Source organism: Hylobates moloch, unplaced genomic scaffold (genome assembly GCF_009828535.3).
Source record: "Hylobates moloch isolate HMO894 unplaced genomic scaffold, HMol_V3 SCAFFOLD_3, whole genome shotgun sequence".
Classification (NCBI taxonomy): Eukaryota; Metazoa; Chordata; class Mammalia; order Primates; family Hylobatidae; genus Hylobates; species Hylobates moloch.
Window position 1 is genome coordinate 98,972,663 of NW_026652278.1, and position 11,897 is coordinate 98,984,559.

Consider the following 11,897-nt stretch of genomic DNA (forward strand, 5'->3'; position numbering starts at 1 on the left):
TTTTATTATTATAGTTTTTGAAATTTTTGGGAGGGGAGTATAAAACAAAAGTCTAAATGTAATTTTAAAATATAGTTTAACATTTTAAGCTATTTGATGTTACCAATTAGACTTTCAATTGATAAGGTCATTTTGTTTCATCTCTAAAACATATGGCATTTCCATAACCTTTTCTATTCTGGATAATTTAATTAAGGTAAAAGAAAAATATTTTGTCATCATGTTTTGGAATTTTTGTTGTTGTTTTAGGTGTTTGTAATACTGATAACCTCAGTTTGTTATCCATTACAATTGACTACGGTCGTTTGGTTTTATGGAAGCCTGTAATCCCGGTATTTACAATCTGCGTATGTGTGCATACATACACACCTTATTTCACTAAAATATCATCAAAAGTTATCTCAGGTAAACTGTTATAGATAACACAGTGACCTGGTAGTAGAAAGAATTGGGTTCATTTATAAAATGGTCATTTCTATGTGCCTACCCGATCTTCTGGGTGCCATAAGTGATACAATGATGAACCCTTCATGGTTTCTGCCCTCAGAGAATACATATTATAAAGGCCAGGCATGCTGGCGAGTGCCTGTAATCCCAGCACTTTGGGAGGCTAAGGCAGGAAGACCTCTTTAGATTAGGAGTTCGAGACTGCAGTGAGTTACAGTGGTGCCATTGCACTCCAGCCTGGGTGACCGAGTGAGACCCTGTCTTTAAAAAAAAAATCAAAATCAAAATCCTATAAATACTAGAGAAGATGGCATGAGGTATACCAGGAAACATGTTGTCAGACAGGTGAGATTTTGAGTTCAGCATCTGACCCTTAATAGCTCTGTGCCTTTGGAAAAGTTACTTAACCTCTCACTCCACTAATATATGAAACGGAGGTAACAGAAATCCAGTATTGGCACTGGAGAGATCAGAGGTGTTGCGGAGGACATGCTACTTGAGTAGGAGATTGAAGTCGTATGTGATAGACTGGAAATTCTTACAGGATAGAAAAAGATTTCTCTATTAGACAAATATTCATGTTTTAAAAGCTTTTAGTGTATTCTATTACCTTTGACTTAAATACATCAGAAAGATTTTTATCTAATAAATACAGATTCATATGTTTAAATATCAGCTTATAAACAAAGAAAGAAGCTATATATTGTAATTATCTCAGCTGTGGCTGGGGGCACTGGCTCACGCCTGTAATTGTAGCACTTTTGGAGGCTGAGGCAGAAGGATCCCTTGAGGTCAGGAGTTCAAGAACAGCCTGAGCAACACAGGGAGACCCTGTCTCTACAGATAATTTAAAAAATTAGCTGGGCTTGGCAGTACATGCCTGTGGTCTCCCAGCTACTTGGGAGGCTGAGGCAGGAGGATCACTAGAGCCTGGGAGGTGGAGGTGACAGTGAGCTGGGATCATGCCACTGCATTCCAGCCTGGGTGACAGAGCAAGACCTTGTCTCAAAATAAATAAATAAGTAAATAAATAAATATAATAATTTCCACTGTAAAGCTCTAATATTTTATTTTAGATACAGATTTTCTACCAAACACATCTGAGGATGAAAGAAGATATACAATAGGAAATCAGGCCAATATTGGGATGTTTAATTTTAACAAGTTGTTACAAGCTCTAAACCCATTGCTGGACCCTAGACAAAAGCAGCTGTGAGTAAATCCCCAATCTACTGATAAAATCTGTGTGAAAACATATATGTATAATGATTTTTTTAAATTAAGAAACTAACAACTAAAAAACTATCTTATTATTTAGTGCTATATATTTTTCTGTAGTTCAATTTGGGCTTTTTTGTCCATGGTTACTGGGATATAGTTTTTGCTTGCTTATTGCTTTTTTAGATGCTGTGAAATCTGTTTATTTCCTGTTTAATACAGGAGTTATTTATTTCTGGGCTGGGTGCGGTGGCTCACGCTTGTAATCCCAGCACTTTGGGAGGCCGAGGCGGGCGGATCACGAGGTCAGGAAATCGAGACCACGGTGAAACCCCGTCTCTACGAAAAATACAAGAAATTGGCCGGGCGTGGTGGCGGGCGCCTGTAGTCCCAGCTACTCGGAGAGGCTGAGGCAGGAGAATGGCGTGAACCCGGGAGGCGGAGCTTGCAGTGAGCCGAGATGGCGCCACTGCACTCCAGCCTGGGCGACAGAGCGAGACTCATCTCAAAAAAAAAAAAAAAAAAAAAGAGTTATTTATTTCTGTATTTCTTTTTTTAAATCACTGTATTTCTTAATTGCTAAGTAGTTGGAATTATTTTGTCTGTATTTTTATGACTAAATAATATGTTTGGTAAAACTCTACTATTCAAAATGTATTAAGGTTTCCTTGTGGCCCAACATAAAACATTTTTGGACGTGTTTGGTGATTATACGTAAAAACATGTATTGTGTAGTGAGAAGTTTTAATATATGAAATTGGGTGTATTGATTACATTATTCAAGTCCTTTATGAGCCTCTATATTTTCTATCTGCTAGACAAGTTAGATTCTTTTTTTATTTTTATTTATTATTATTTTTTGAGACGGAGTCTTGCTCTGTAACCCAGGCTGGAGAGCAGTGGTGCTATCTCGGCTCACTTCAACCTCCGCCTCCTGGGTTTAAGCGATTCTCCTGCCTCAGCCTCCCGAGTAGCTGGGATTACAGGCGCCCAGCACCATGCCCAGCTAATTTTTTTTTGTACTTTTGGTAGAGACGAGGTTTCACCGTGTTGGTCAGGCTGGTCTCGAAGTCCTGACCTCGGGTGATCTGCCTGTCTGGGCCTCACAAAGTGCTGGGATTACAGAGACAAGTGAGAATCTTAAGAGGTATGTATTAAAAGCTCCTACTTTAATTGTATTTTTATCCAAGTTTTTTTTCTGTTTGAAATTTACATATTTTGCTCTGTATTACTGGTACATACAGATTTTTTGCTTCTATTTTCTTCAAAAAATAGCTTTTATCTTAACAATGATTCCATTTATTTTGATATATACTTATAACTATTGATTTCATTCATCTGACATTAATATTGCCGTTCATGCTTTCTTTTTGTTGAGTTTTCCTCGAATCTCACTTTACTTTTTACCTTTATCTACTTATCTTTATTTGTTTTAAAGTGTTCTTCTTGTAAAAGGAATGTATAAACAGATTTTGATTCAATGTGATAGTTTCTGTCCTGATAGAAGTACATAGGCTGATCACATTTATTATAACAATTGATATACGTGATTTATTCCTTCTATCTGACATTGTGCTTCATCTTTATTTTACTGTTGGTCTCCCCCAGACTTTCTTATCTTTTTCTGATTTGAAATTCATTCTTCTCCCTGAAACCCTGCCCCCTATTTATTTGGAAACTCGACTGAAAAAGACTTCTACAATTCCTCTCATGGTTATCTTCTTTTTTTGCCACTTTCATGGGAAAACAAGTTTTTAGATATTTTTCCTCACTAAGATTCTATTTCTCCATTGCTTTCCCCTTCATCCCAATAAGATGAGAACTTAGAATATTTTCATGTTTTGCATCTAGTTACATAGCTGCTAGATTTTGCTAAGATAGTTTAATATTTTGAACTTTAGATTATTAGTTTTTCCCTTGAAGTGTATCTCTTCTGTTTAAAGTGTCTTTGCCTTTGACACTCCCCCATCCCCCACTTGGAGTCATTTCTCTGCTTACCACCATCCTTTTTTCATGGTTCCATCTTCAAGTCTCTGTCTTGATTACTTTCTTAAATGTTTTGCCCAAACAGGGTGGATAGGTGATATATTCTGATATATTCTCTGAATCTTTGCATAACTGTTAGTACAGTTCTTATTTTACTCCAAGAGATGATTGATATTCATTTGCATGTAACATATCATCGTGCCTCTTTATCTACTGCCTGAGCCATATTCTCCAGGCTGGCTTTTATCAGTAGTAAGCTGACGTTCTAATCTGTCTGTCCACTGTGTGGTTTCCTATTCTGAATTTCGACTGAAGAGAAAAAGGAACGTGGTTGCCTTTTTTATGCAGCAATAAATAATACATAGAAAAATTTGCAATGTTTATAATTGCTTAAATTGAAATATCATATGTATGTATATGAATAAGCGTGAATGATAATCTGAGTACATTAATATTATATCCTATGTTAAATATTGATTGATTCTACTAATAGACATTGTGCTCCTGGAGGCCAGGGACCACATTTTAATCATTTCTGTGTCTCTAACGTATTTGCTAGAAGATAAAATATATTTCTCTTCCTACCCTTCCTCTCCCCCAACTCCTCCAATCTAAAACTGAGCCTGTTTTCAGTACAACAGTACAACAAGATTCCAAATGGAAGTCAAGGCATAGAGTGATTTTATTAACCCCAGTAGCAAAAATGTTGTTTCAATAAAGATAAAAATTTTACATTCCATCTGTGGTTTCCTTAATTTAATTAAAAATATATTAGTAATATAGTCACATAGTTCAAAGTGATATAAAATGATACTCATTAAGCCATCTTTCTCCCACCCTTGTCTCCATCACTTTTGTACCTGTTTTTCCCTGCAGAGTTTATTCATTCAACAAATATTTATTGAATATTTAGGTTCTCAGTATGTGCCAGACACTGTTCTAAGTGCTAAGGGCACAGTGATTAAAAATAACAGGAAAAATAATTGTGCCCCCATGAAGCTTACTTCTGGTAGGAGAGACAAATTAACAAAACAAATAAGTTATATTGAATATTAGGAGATAAGTGCTAAGGAGGAAAAGATAACGGGGTTAAAAAAAAGAAATGCATTTGATTTACTATGATACTCGGAACAGGTATTGTTGATTTTGTATTTAAAGATGATGATGTTTTTGATGGTCTTTAGCTCTGTAACTATAAAGATTGGTAGGGAAGTAGTCATTTCTGTAGTTTCTTTTTTTTCTTTTTCTTTTTTTTTTTTGTTTTGAGACAGAATCTTGCCCTATCACCAGGTTGGAGTGCAATGGCATGATCTCGGCTCACTGCAGCCTCTGCCTCCTGGAGATTGAATGATTCTCCTGCCTCAGCCTGGGTAACTGGGAATACAGGTGCCCACCACCATGCCTAGCTACTTTTTGTATTTTTAGTAGACACGGGGTTTTACCATGTTGGCCAGGCTGGACTCAAACTCCTGACCTCGTGATCTGCCCACCTCGGCCTCCCAAAGTGCTGGGATTACAGGCGTGAGCCACTGTACCTGGCCTCCACTTCTATGGTTTCTTTGGAAAGAATAAGATCATCAGGCTCCTAAGAGAAAACAGCTGATGTCCTAAAATAAAATATTTCCATGAATTTAAGTATGTTACCCTAGATAGCTCTAGCGTTGTATGATTGGGTTTATATTGCAAAGGAGTTTTATTAAGCCCTGAAATATCTGCATCTGCAATAAAATTAGGTTGGCTGGGCTGGGCGTGGTGGCTCACATCTGTAATCCCAGCACTTTGGGAGGCCGAGGTGGGCAGATCATGAGTCAAGAGATCAAGACCATCCTGGCCAACATGGTGAAACCCCGTCTGTACTAAAAATACGAAAATTAGCTGGGTGTGGTGGCATGTGCCTGTAGTCCCAGCTACTCAGGAGGCTGAGGCAGGAGAATTGCTTGAACCCTGGAGGTGGAGTTTGCAGTGAGCCAAGATGATACCATGGGACTCCTGCCTGGCAACAGAATGAGAGACTCTGTCTCACAAAAAAAAAAAAAAAAAAAAAAAAAAAAAAAAAAAAAAAAAAAAAAAAAAAAAAAAAAAAAAAAAAAAATAGAAAGAAAAAAAATTTCGGTTGGCTGTTATTCTTTTCCCAGCACTAAAATGAGTTATTTAGCAAACACATACCAAGTCCCTATTATGTGCCTTTTTGCATAGTCAAATTGTTAAAGCTAAAGCCGCAATGATGAATTTGATTCCCACCATTAAAAAGCCTGTGATTAGGCTGGGCACTGTGGCTCACGCCTGTAATCCCAGCACTTTTGGGAGGCCAAGGCTGGTGGATCACCTGAGGTCACGAGTTCAAGACCAGCCTGGCCAGCATGGCGAAACCTCGCCTCTCCTGAAAATACAAAAATTAGCTGGGCATGGTGGCACACCCCTGTAGTCCCAGCTACTCGGGAGGCTGAGGCAGGAGAATCACTTGAACTTGGGAAGCGGAGGTTACAGTGAGCCGAGATCACACCCCTGTTCTCCAGCCTGGCTGACAGAGAGAGACTCTGTCTCAAAAAAAATAGAAAATGCCTATGATCAGCTGGACAAGGTGGCTCATTCCTGTAATTTCAGCACTTTCGGAGGCCGAGGCAGGCGGATCACATGACAACAGGGGTTTGAGACCAGCCTGGCCAACATGGTGAAATTTCATCTCTACTAAAAATACAAAAAAATTAGCTGGTCATGGTGGCACACACTTGTAATCCCAGCTACTAGGGAGACTGAGGCACGAGAATCACTCGAACCCGGGAGGCGAAGGGTGCACTGAGCCAAGGTCACGGCACTGCACTTCAGTCTGACCGAAGAAGTGAGACTCTGTCTCAAAAAAAAAAAAAAAAATCAGTAAAGCATATAATCGAGTGCATCAGTGATTATCATATTATGTGGAACTTTGGTTGAAGTTTTGGACACAGTAAGAGTAATAAGAAGAGGCCGGACAAGGTGGCTCATGCCTGTAATCCCAACACTTTGGGAGGCCAGGGCAGAAGGATTGCTTGAGGCCAGGAGTTAGGAAGCAGCCTAGACAATATGGTGAGACTCCTATCTCTACAAAAAATAAAAATTAGCCCGGCACGGTGGCATAAGCCTGTAGTACCAGCTACTCGGGAGGCTGAGGCAGGAGGGTGGCTTCAGCCCAGAATGTTGAGGCTGCAGTGAGCTATGATCGCACCACTGCACTCCAGCCTAGGTGACAAATGAGACCCTGACTCTAAAAAAAAAAAAGAAAGAAAATTTAAAAAGTAAAAAGAATAAACTTGCAGTTAAAACATAATAATCCCTGAACTAGATATAAACACAACAAAATCTGCTATATGTCATTTGCAAGTGGCAAACATTGAACATAAAGGCATAGAGAGTTTGAAAGTGAATGAATAGGTTTGTCAGGCAAATACCTGAAAAAAGATGGTATGGCTGCATGAGTACAAGACAAAAAGCAAACATTGCATGGTGATAGATGGTTCAATTCACCAGGAAGTCACATACATAATTTTTGTTGACACTTAATAATCAACAGTGTCAGAATATATAAGGCACCATTCGCCAGAACAATGAAAAGATATTGACAAATATGCCCTCAGAAGATTTTAAAACATTCTTCTTAGTAATTAATGGATGCAACAGACCAGATAACAGGCTGCAGGCAGAGATTTGTAGAACATGCTTAACAAGCTTGTTCTAAGGAACATGTATAGTACATTGTACCCAAGCACATATAAACCGTCTGTAAATATGGATCACACATCAAGCCATAAGTCTCAAGCACACTTCAAAGACTCAATTTTCATGGACTTGGGTCATTTCAGTATCATACCAGCCAAGATTCCCATGATCAAACAAAATATGAGGCTTAAATTTTCATTCTCCTCTTTGAGGACCCACTGTAAAATCTTAGTTCATATTCTATCATGTGGCAGGTTAAATAATGTTTCTTGTAAACTCTACCAAATCCTGTGGCTTTTGTTGCAGTTGGCCTATTACATGGGTTTTTGCCCCAGTGGCAGCATTATAAAAGAAATGATGGAGTTTTCATAAGCTGTGATATAGCATTACTGCCCTATGCTATTAATTATACACCGTTCATAATATATTATTATCCTTGCACTTCCTCTCTAATGTCCAATTTCACCCCAGTTTTTGCATTACCCCCTATCTCCAGTATCTCTCTCAAATTTTCACAAAGGAACAAAGTTTGCTGCATTTTCAGGGTCAATCTAAATAATCCCACTCAGGTATATGTAGTTCTTGTAAAGATCTCTCAGCCAGACACCAAAGATTGTGTTCCACTTAGGTGAAAATCACAGAGTTGACGATCCTCATGAGAATCCTCTATTCATGGACTTGCTGGTTCTATTTGTCAACGTTTTCTTAACATGAGTGACTCCAATTTGATTCTGACAACTTTCACAGCTCTCTTCGTTGGACCTTTCGTGTATTGTCCCAGAGATCTGCATAATGACCATTATGTAGTCAGGTATCAGAAAAGCTGTGTTTTTCACTTGGACACAAGGAGGGGAACAACATACACTGAGATCTGTTGTGGGAGGTTGAGGGGAGGGAGAGCATCAGGACAAATAGCTAATGCATGCTGGGCTTAATATTTAGGTGATGGGTTGATAGGTTCAGCAAACCACGATGGCACACATTTACCTATGTAACAAATCTGCACATTCTGCACATGTATCCTGGAACTTAAAAAGAAAATAAAATTTTTAAAAAATTTAAAAAGAAAAGCCGTATTCTTACTGTACGTGATATCAAAAGAACATAATATACTAAAACTGGAGAGTTACTGTTCCTGAGATAAAATTTAATGTAAAGCAAATTTACCTTCTATCCTATTTCAAGCATATGCTCAAAAAATTAAGAACACCTTTCCAGTTTTAATTACTAAATATTTTGGTTTTAAAACTAAATTTGCTTCATTTTAAATTTCCATTTAGCCTGCAGGGGTGTCCAATCTTTCGGCTTCCCTGGGACACACATAAGATATACTAACACTAGCAATAGCTGATCAGCTAAAAAAAAAAAAAAACAAAAATTGCAAAATGATCTCATAAGTTTTTTAAGAGAGAGTCTTGCCTTGTCATCCAGGATTGAGTGTAGTAGCATGATCTCAGCTCACTGCAGCCTCTACCTCTTGGGTTCAAAGGATTCTCCCACCTCAGCCTCTGGAGTTGCTGGGATTACAGGCATGCGTCACTGCACCTGGCTAATTTTTGTATTTTTAGTACAGATAGGGTTTTACCATGTTTGTCAGGCTGGTCTCGAACTCCTGACCTTAAGTGATCCACCAGCCTTGGCCTCCCAAAAGTCCTGGGATTACAGGTGTGAGTCACCGCGCCCTTCAAAGAGCTTATAATGTTTTAATATTTGTTGCGCAGCATTCAAAGTTGTCCTGGGCCGTGGGAGCCCATGGGTTGAGACAGCATGATCTGCAGCTTACTCTTCCCCAAATATTAAAACATACCATTAATTATCTTCCTTAATTTTAAGAAAATAGCTTTTTAGCCTATCAGAAGCCGATTTGAAAAGAAGAGATATAGGTAACAAGAGCCCAGGATAAACTAGGCATTAAATGTATCACTGAGGGAAAACATTCCAGATTGAAATATACATCAATCAGATTGCTTTTACCTGGCTCTACATTCTTATTTGCAGGATACTTACAGCACTGTAATAATAGAGAATTCAAAAACTATCTAAATAACTATTTTTTTTAATTACTGTTATTCAAGCATTAAAAAAGCAAAACCAAAACAGCCCGTGTCCAGGGCTCCAATAAATCAAGCAACAGGAATCTTAGAGAAAGAGATTGTCATGTTTTCTCATTTTCCTCTCTCAATTTTCCTGAAAATTCTGAAGGTCGCAGAGGTAGAGATGAAAGTCTAAGGTCACCAAGACAAGAAGGCATGGGATGGTGAAAGCTATTTTTAATTAGTGTTGACCTCCAGATCGACTGACCCAGTAATCCTTATAGAAATAACGTAGGAAAAACATTGAACTTTTATTCATTTATTTTATTCATTTGCGGCTTCTGAACATTGATGCTTCGTGCCTCTTGTGGGGTTGGGGCATAGGAGGCCTCTTGGCGGCCGCTGGGGGAGGGGGCACGAAGTCCTGGGGGGCCTCCATGAAGTCTTGGGGCCGCAGCGGGAGCTCTGGGTCGTCCAGGAGCGGCGGCGGTGGCGGCGGCGGTGGCTGCGGCGGCTGCTGCGGCGGCAGGGAGTCGTCAGGCCGGGCGGGGAAGCCCCAGTCGCCTGTGCCCTTGACTCTGAGGCGCGTGGCGGGGCTGCAGATGGTGTCCCTGGACCTCTGCACCGGAGGGGGTGGGGCAGGCTGAACTTGGGGCCCTGCAGGGCTGGGGTGCTCCTGGCTCCTGGTGGTTCCCGAGGGCTGACTTCTTTTCCTGCAATCAAGCGACAGGAGCATTCATTATTTTAAATTTTTTGAAATTTTAAATTTATTGTTATTAATTAATGGAGACAGGGTCTCACTCTGTCAGTGCAATGGCGCGATCTGGGCTCACTGCAGCCTTGACCTCCTGAGCTCCAGCAATCCTCCCGCCTCCGTCTCCTGAGTAGCATTCTTTATTCTTGACAAAACAGCCCCAATGGACAGGACCATGACATAGACATGTGAGTCTCTGTCTGCCCCCAGGGGAGCCTCCGACCTTCAGTCACTAAGACCCGTGGTTGTTCATGAGCTCATCTTTGCTCTGGAATAGGGAAATGACTCTAAATGGACTTCAATATTATTATTATTGAGACAGAGTCTTGCTCTGTCACCCAGGCTGGAGCACAGTGGCACAATCTTGGCTCACTGCAACCTCCGCCTCCTGAGTTCAAGCAATTCTCCTGCCTCAGCCTCCCGAATAGCTGGGACTACAGGCGCTGGCAACCACGTCCCACCAATTTTTGTATTTTTAGTGGAGACAGGGTTTCACCATGTCGGTCAGGCTGGTCTTGAACTCCTGACCTCATGATCTGCCCTGCCTCTGCCTCCCAAAGTGCTGAGATTACAGGCATGAGCCACCGCACCTGGTCTTTTTTTTTGTTTTTTTTTTGTTTTTTTTGAGACAGGTCTTTGTGTTACCCAGGCTGGAGTGCAGTGGTGCAAGCTCGACTCACTGTAACCTCTGCCTCTAGGGCTCAGCGATCCTCATGCCTCAGCCTCCCAAGTGGCTGGGATGACAAGCATGTGCCACCAGGCCCAGCTAATTTTTGTATTTTTTGTAGAGATGGTTTTTTTTGCCATGTTGCCCGGGCTGGTCTTCAAATCCTGGGCTCAAGTGATCTGCCCATCTCGGCCTCCCAAAGTGCTGGAATTACAGGTGTGAGCCACCTCATCTGCACAGTTTACCTTTTCTCAACTGCATGAAAGTTGGCTAGTTCACCAGGTATAAAATGAGCCCCGTAGTCTCTATTATGACCTGTGTCTCAGGTTGTGATGAGATCAAATGAGATACATACATGAGTTCTGAAAAGAAAAATCACCAGTGCGCTATTGGTAGAAACCAGAACACCAAATTTGGCTAAAGTCTAATAGAGGCATAGCCCTGCCTCTGCCAATACTGGCATAGATAATAATAATTTATATTTATATAATGAAACATCCTCAGGCAGCCGGATTGAATCCCTCTGTTTTAGTGATAATTATCATTCCAATTTACATTTCATCAGGGTTCCAGTTTATTTCTTCCTCTGCTTAATAGCCTGTTACCACTGAAGATTAAATTTGGAAGTTTTTTTTTTCTAATGAAGTGCCTTCTGATTTAGTTTCTATTTTACTTAGTTTATTTAGCATGATAAGCTAATTAACTGGTGATGTACTTTTTCCTTTTTAAAAAATTTCTGAACAGGCAGCTTGGCTATTGATGTTCACATATAGTTCAGTGATTTCTATTTTGGGATTCTTTTATTTCTTTCAGCCTTTTTAAATGCTTTCCTTCGATTGGCATTATAGAAATAATGAAAATAATAATACCTGAAAGGGCATTGCATGAGAAATGCAGGCTCCAGAAGATAATGAGAACATTAAAGAAATGCGACTTTTACAGGCCTGCAGTGGTTGTCAAAATTATAAGAAGTTCAAGAAATACCAAGATTTAGTTGTTTTCACGACTGGCTGTTGGACAAAATGAAGGGGTGAAAGAAGTGAAAAATTGCCAAAGTGAAGCACCCTGCCTGTCCTAGCTGGGTGATATGCTATTGTCA

The 11,897-nt window shown here is 39.9% G+C and overlaps 1 protein-coding gene across 1 annotated transcript in view; it reads right to left on the bottom strand.

The window, feature by feature from the left end:
- Positions 1 to 9,705: 9,705 nt before the first annotated feature.
- Positions 9,706 to 11,897, bottom strand: part of LOC116480996 (amyloid beta A4 precursor protein-binding family B member 1-interacting protein-like) — a 12,119-nt gene continuing 9,927 nt past the window's right edge. Inside the window, exon 4 of the mRNA XM_032173566.2 lies at positions 9,706 to 10,090. Coding sequence (XP_032029457.1) covers positions 9,706 to 10,090 — 385 coding nt within the window. The remainder of the gene's footprint in view (positions 10,091 to 11,897) is intronic.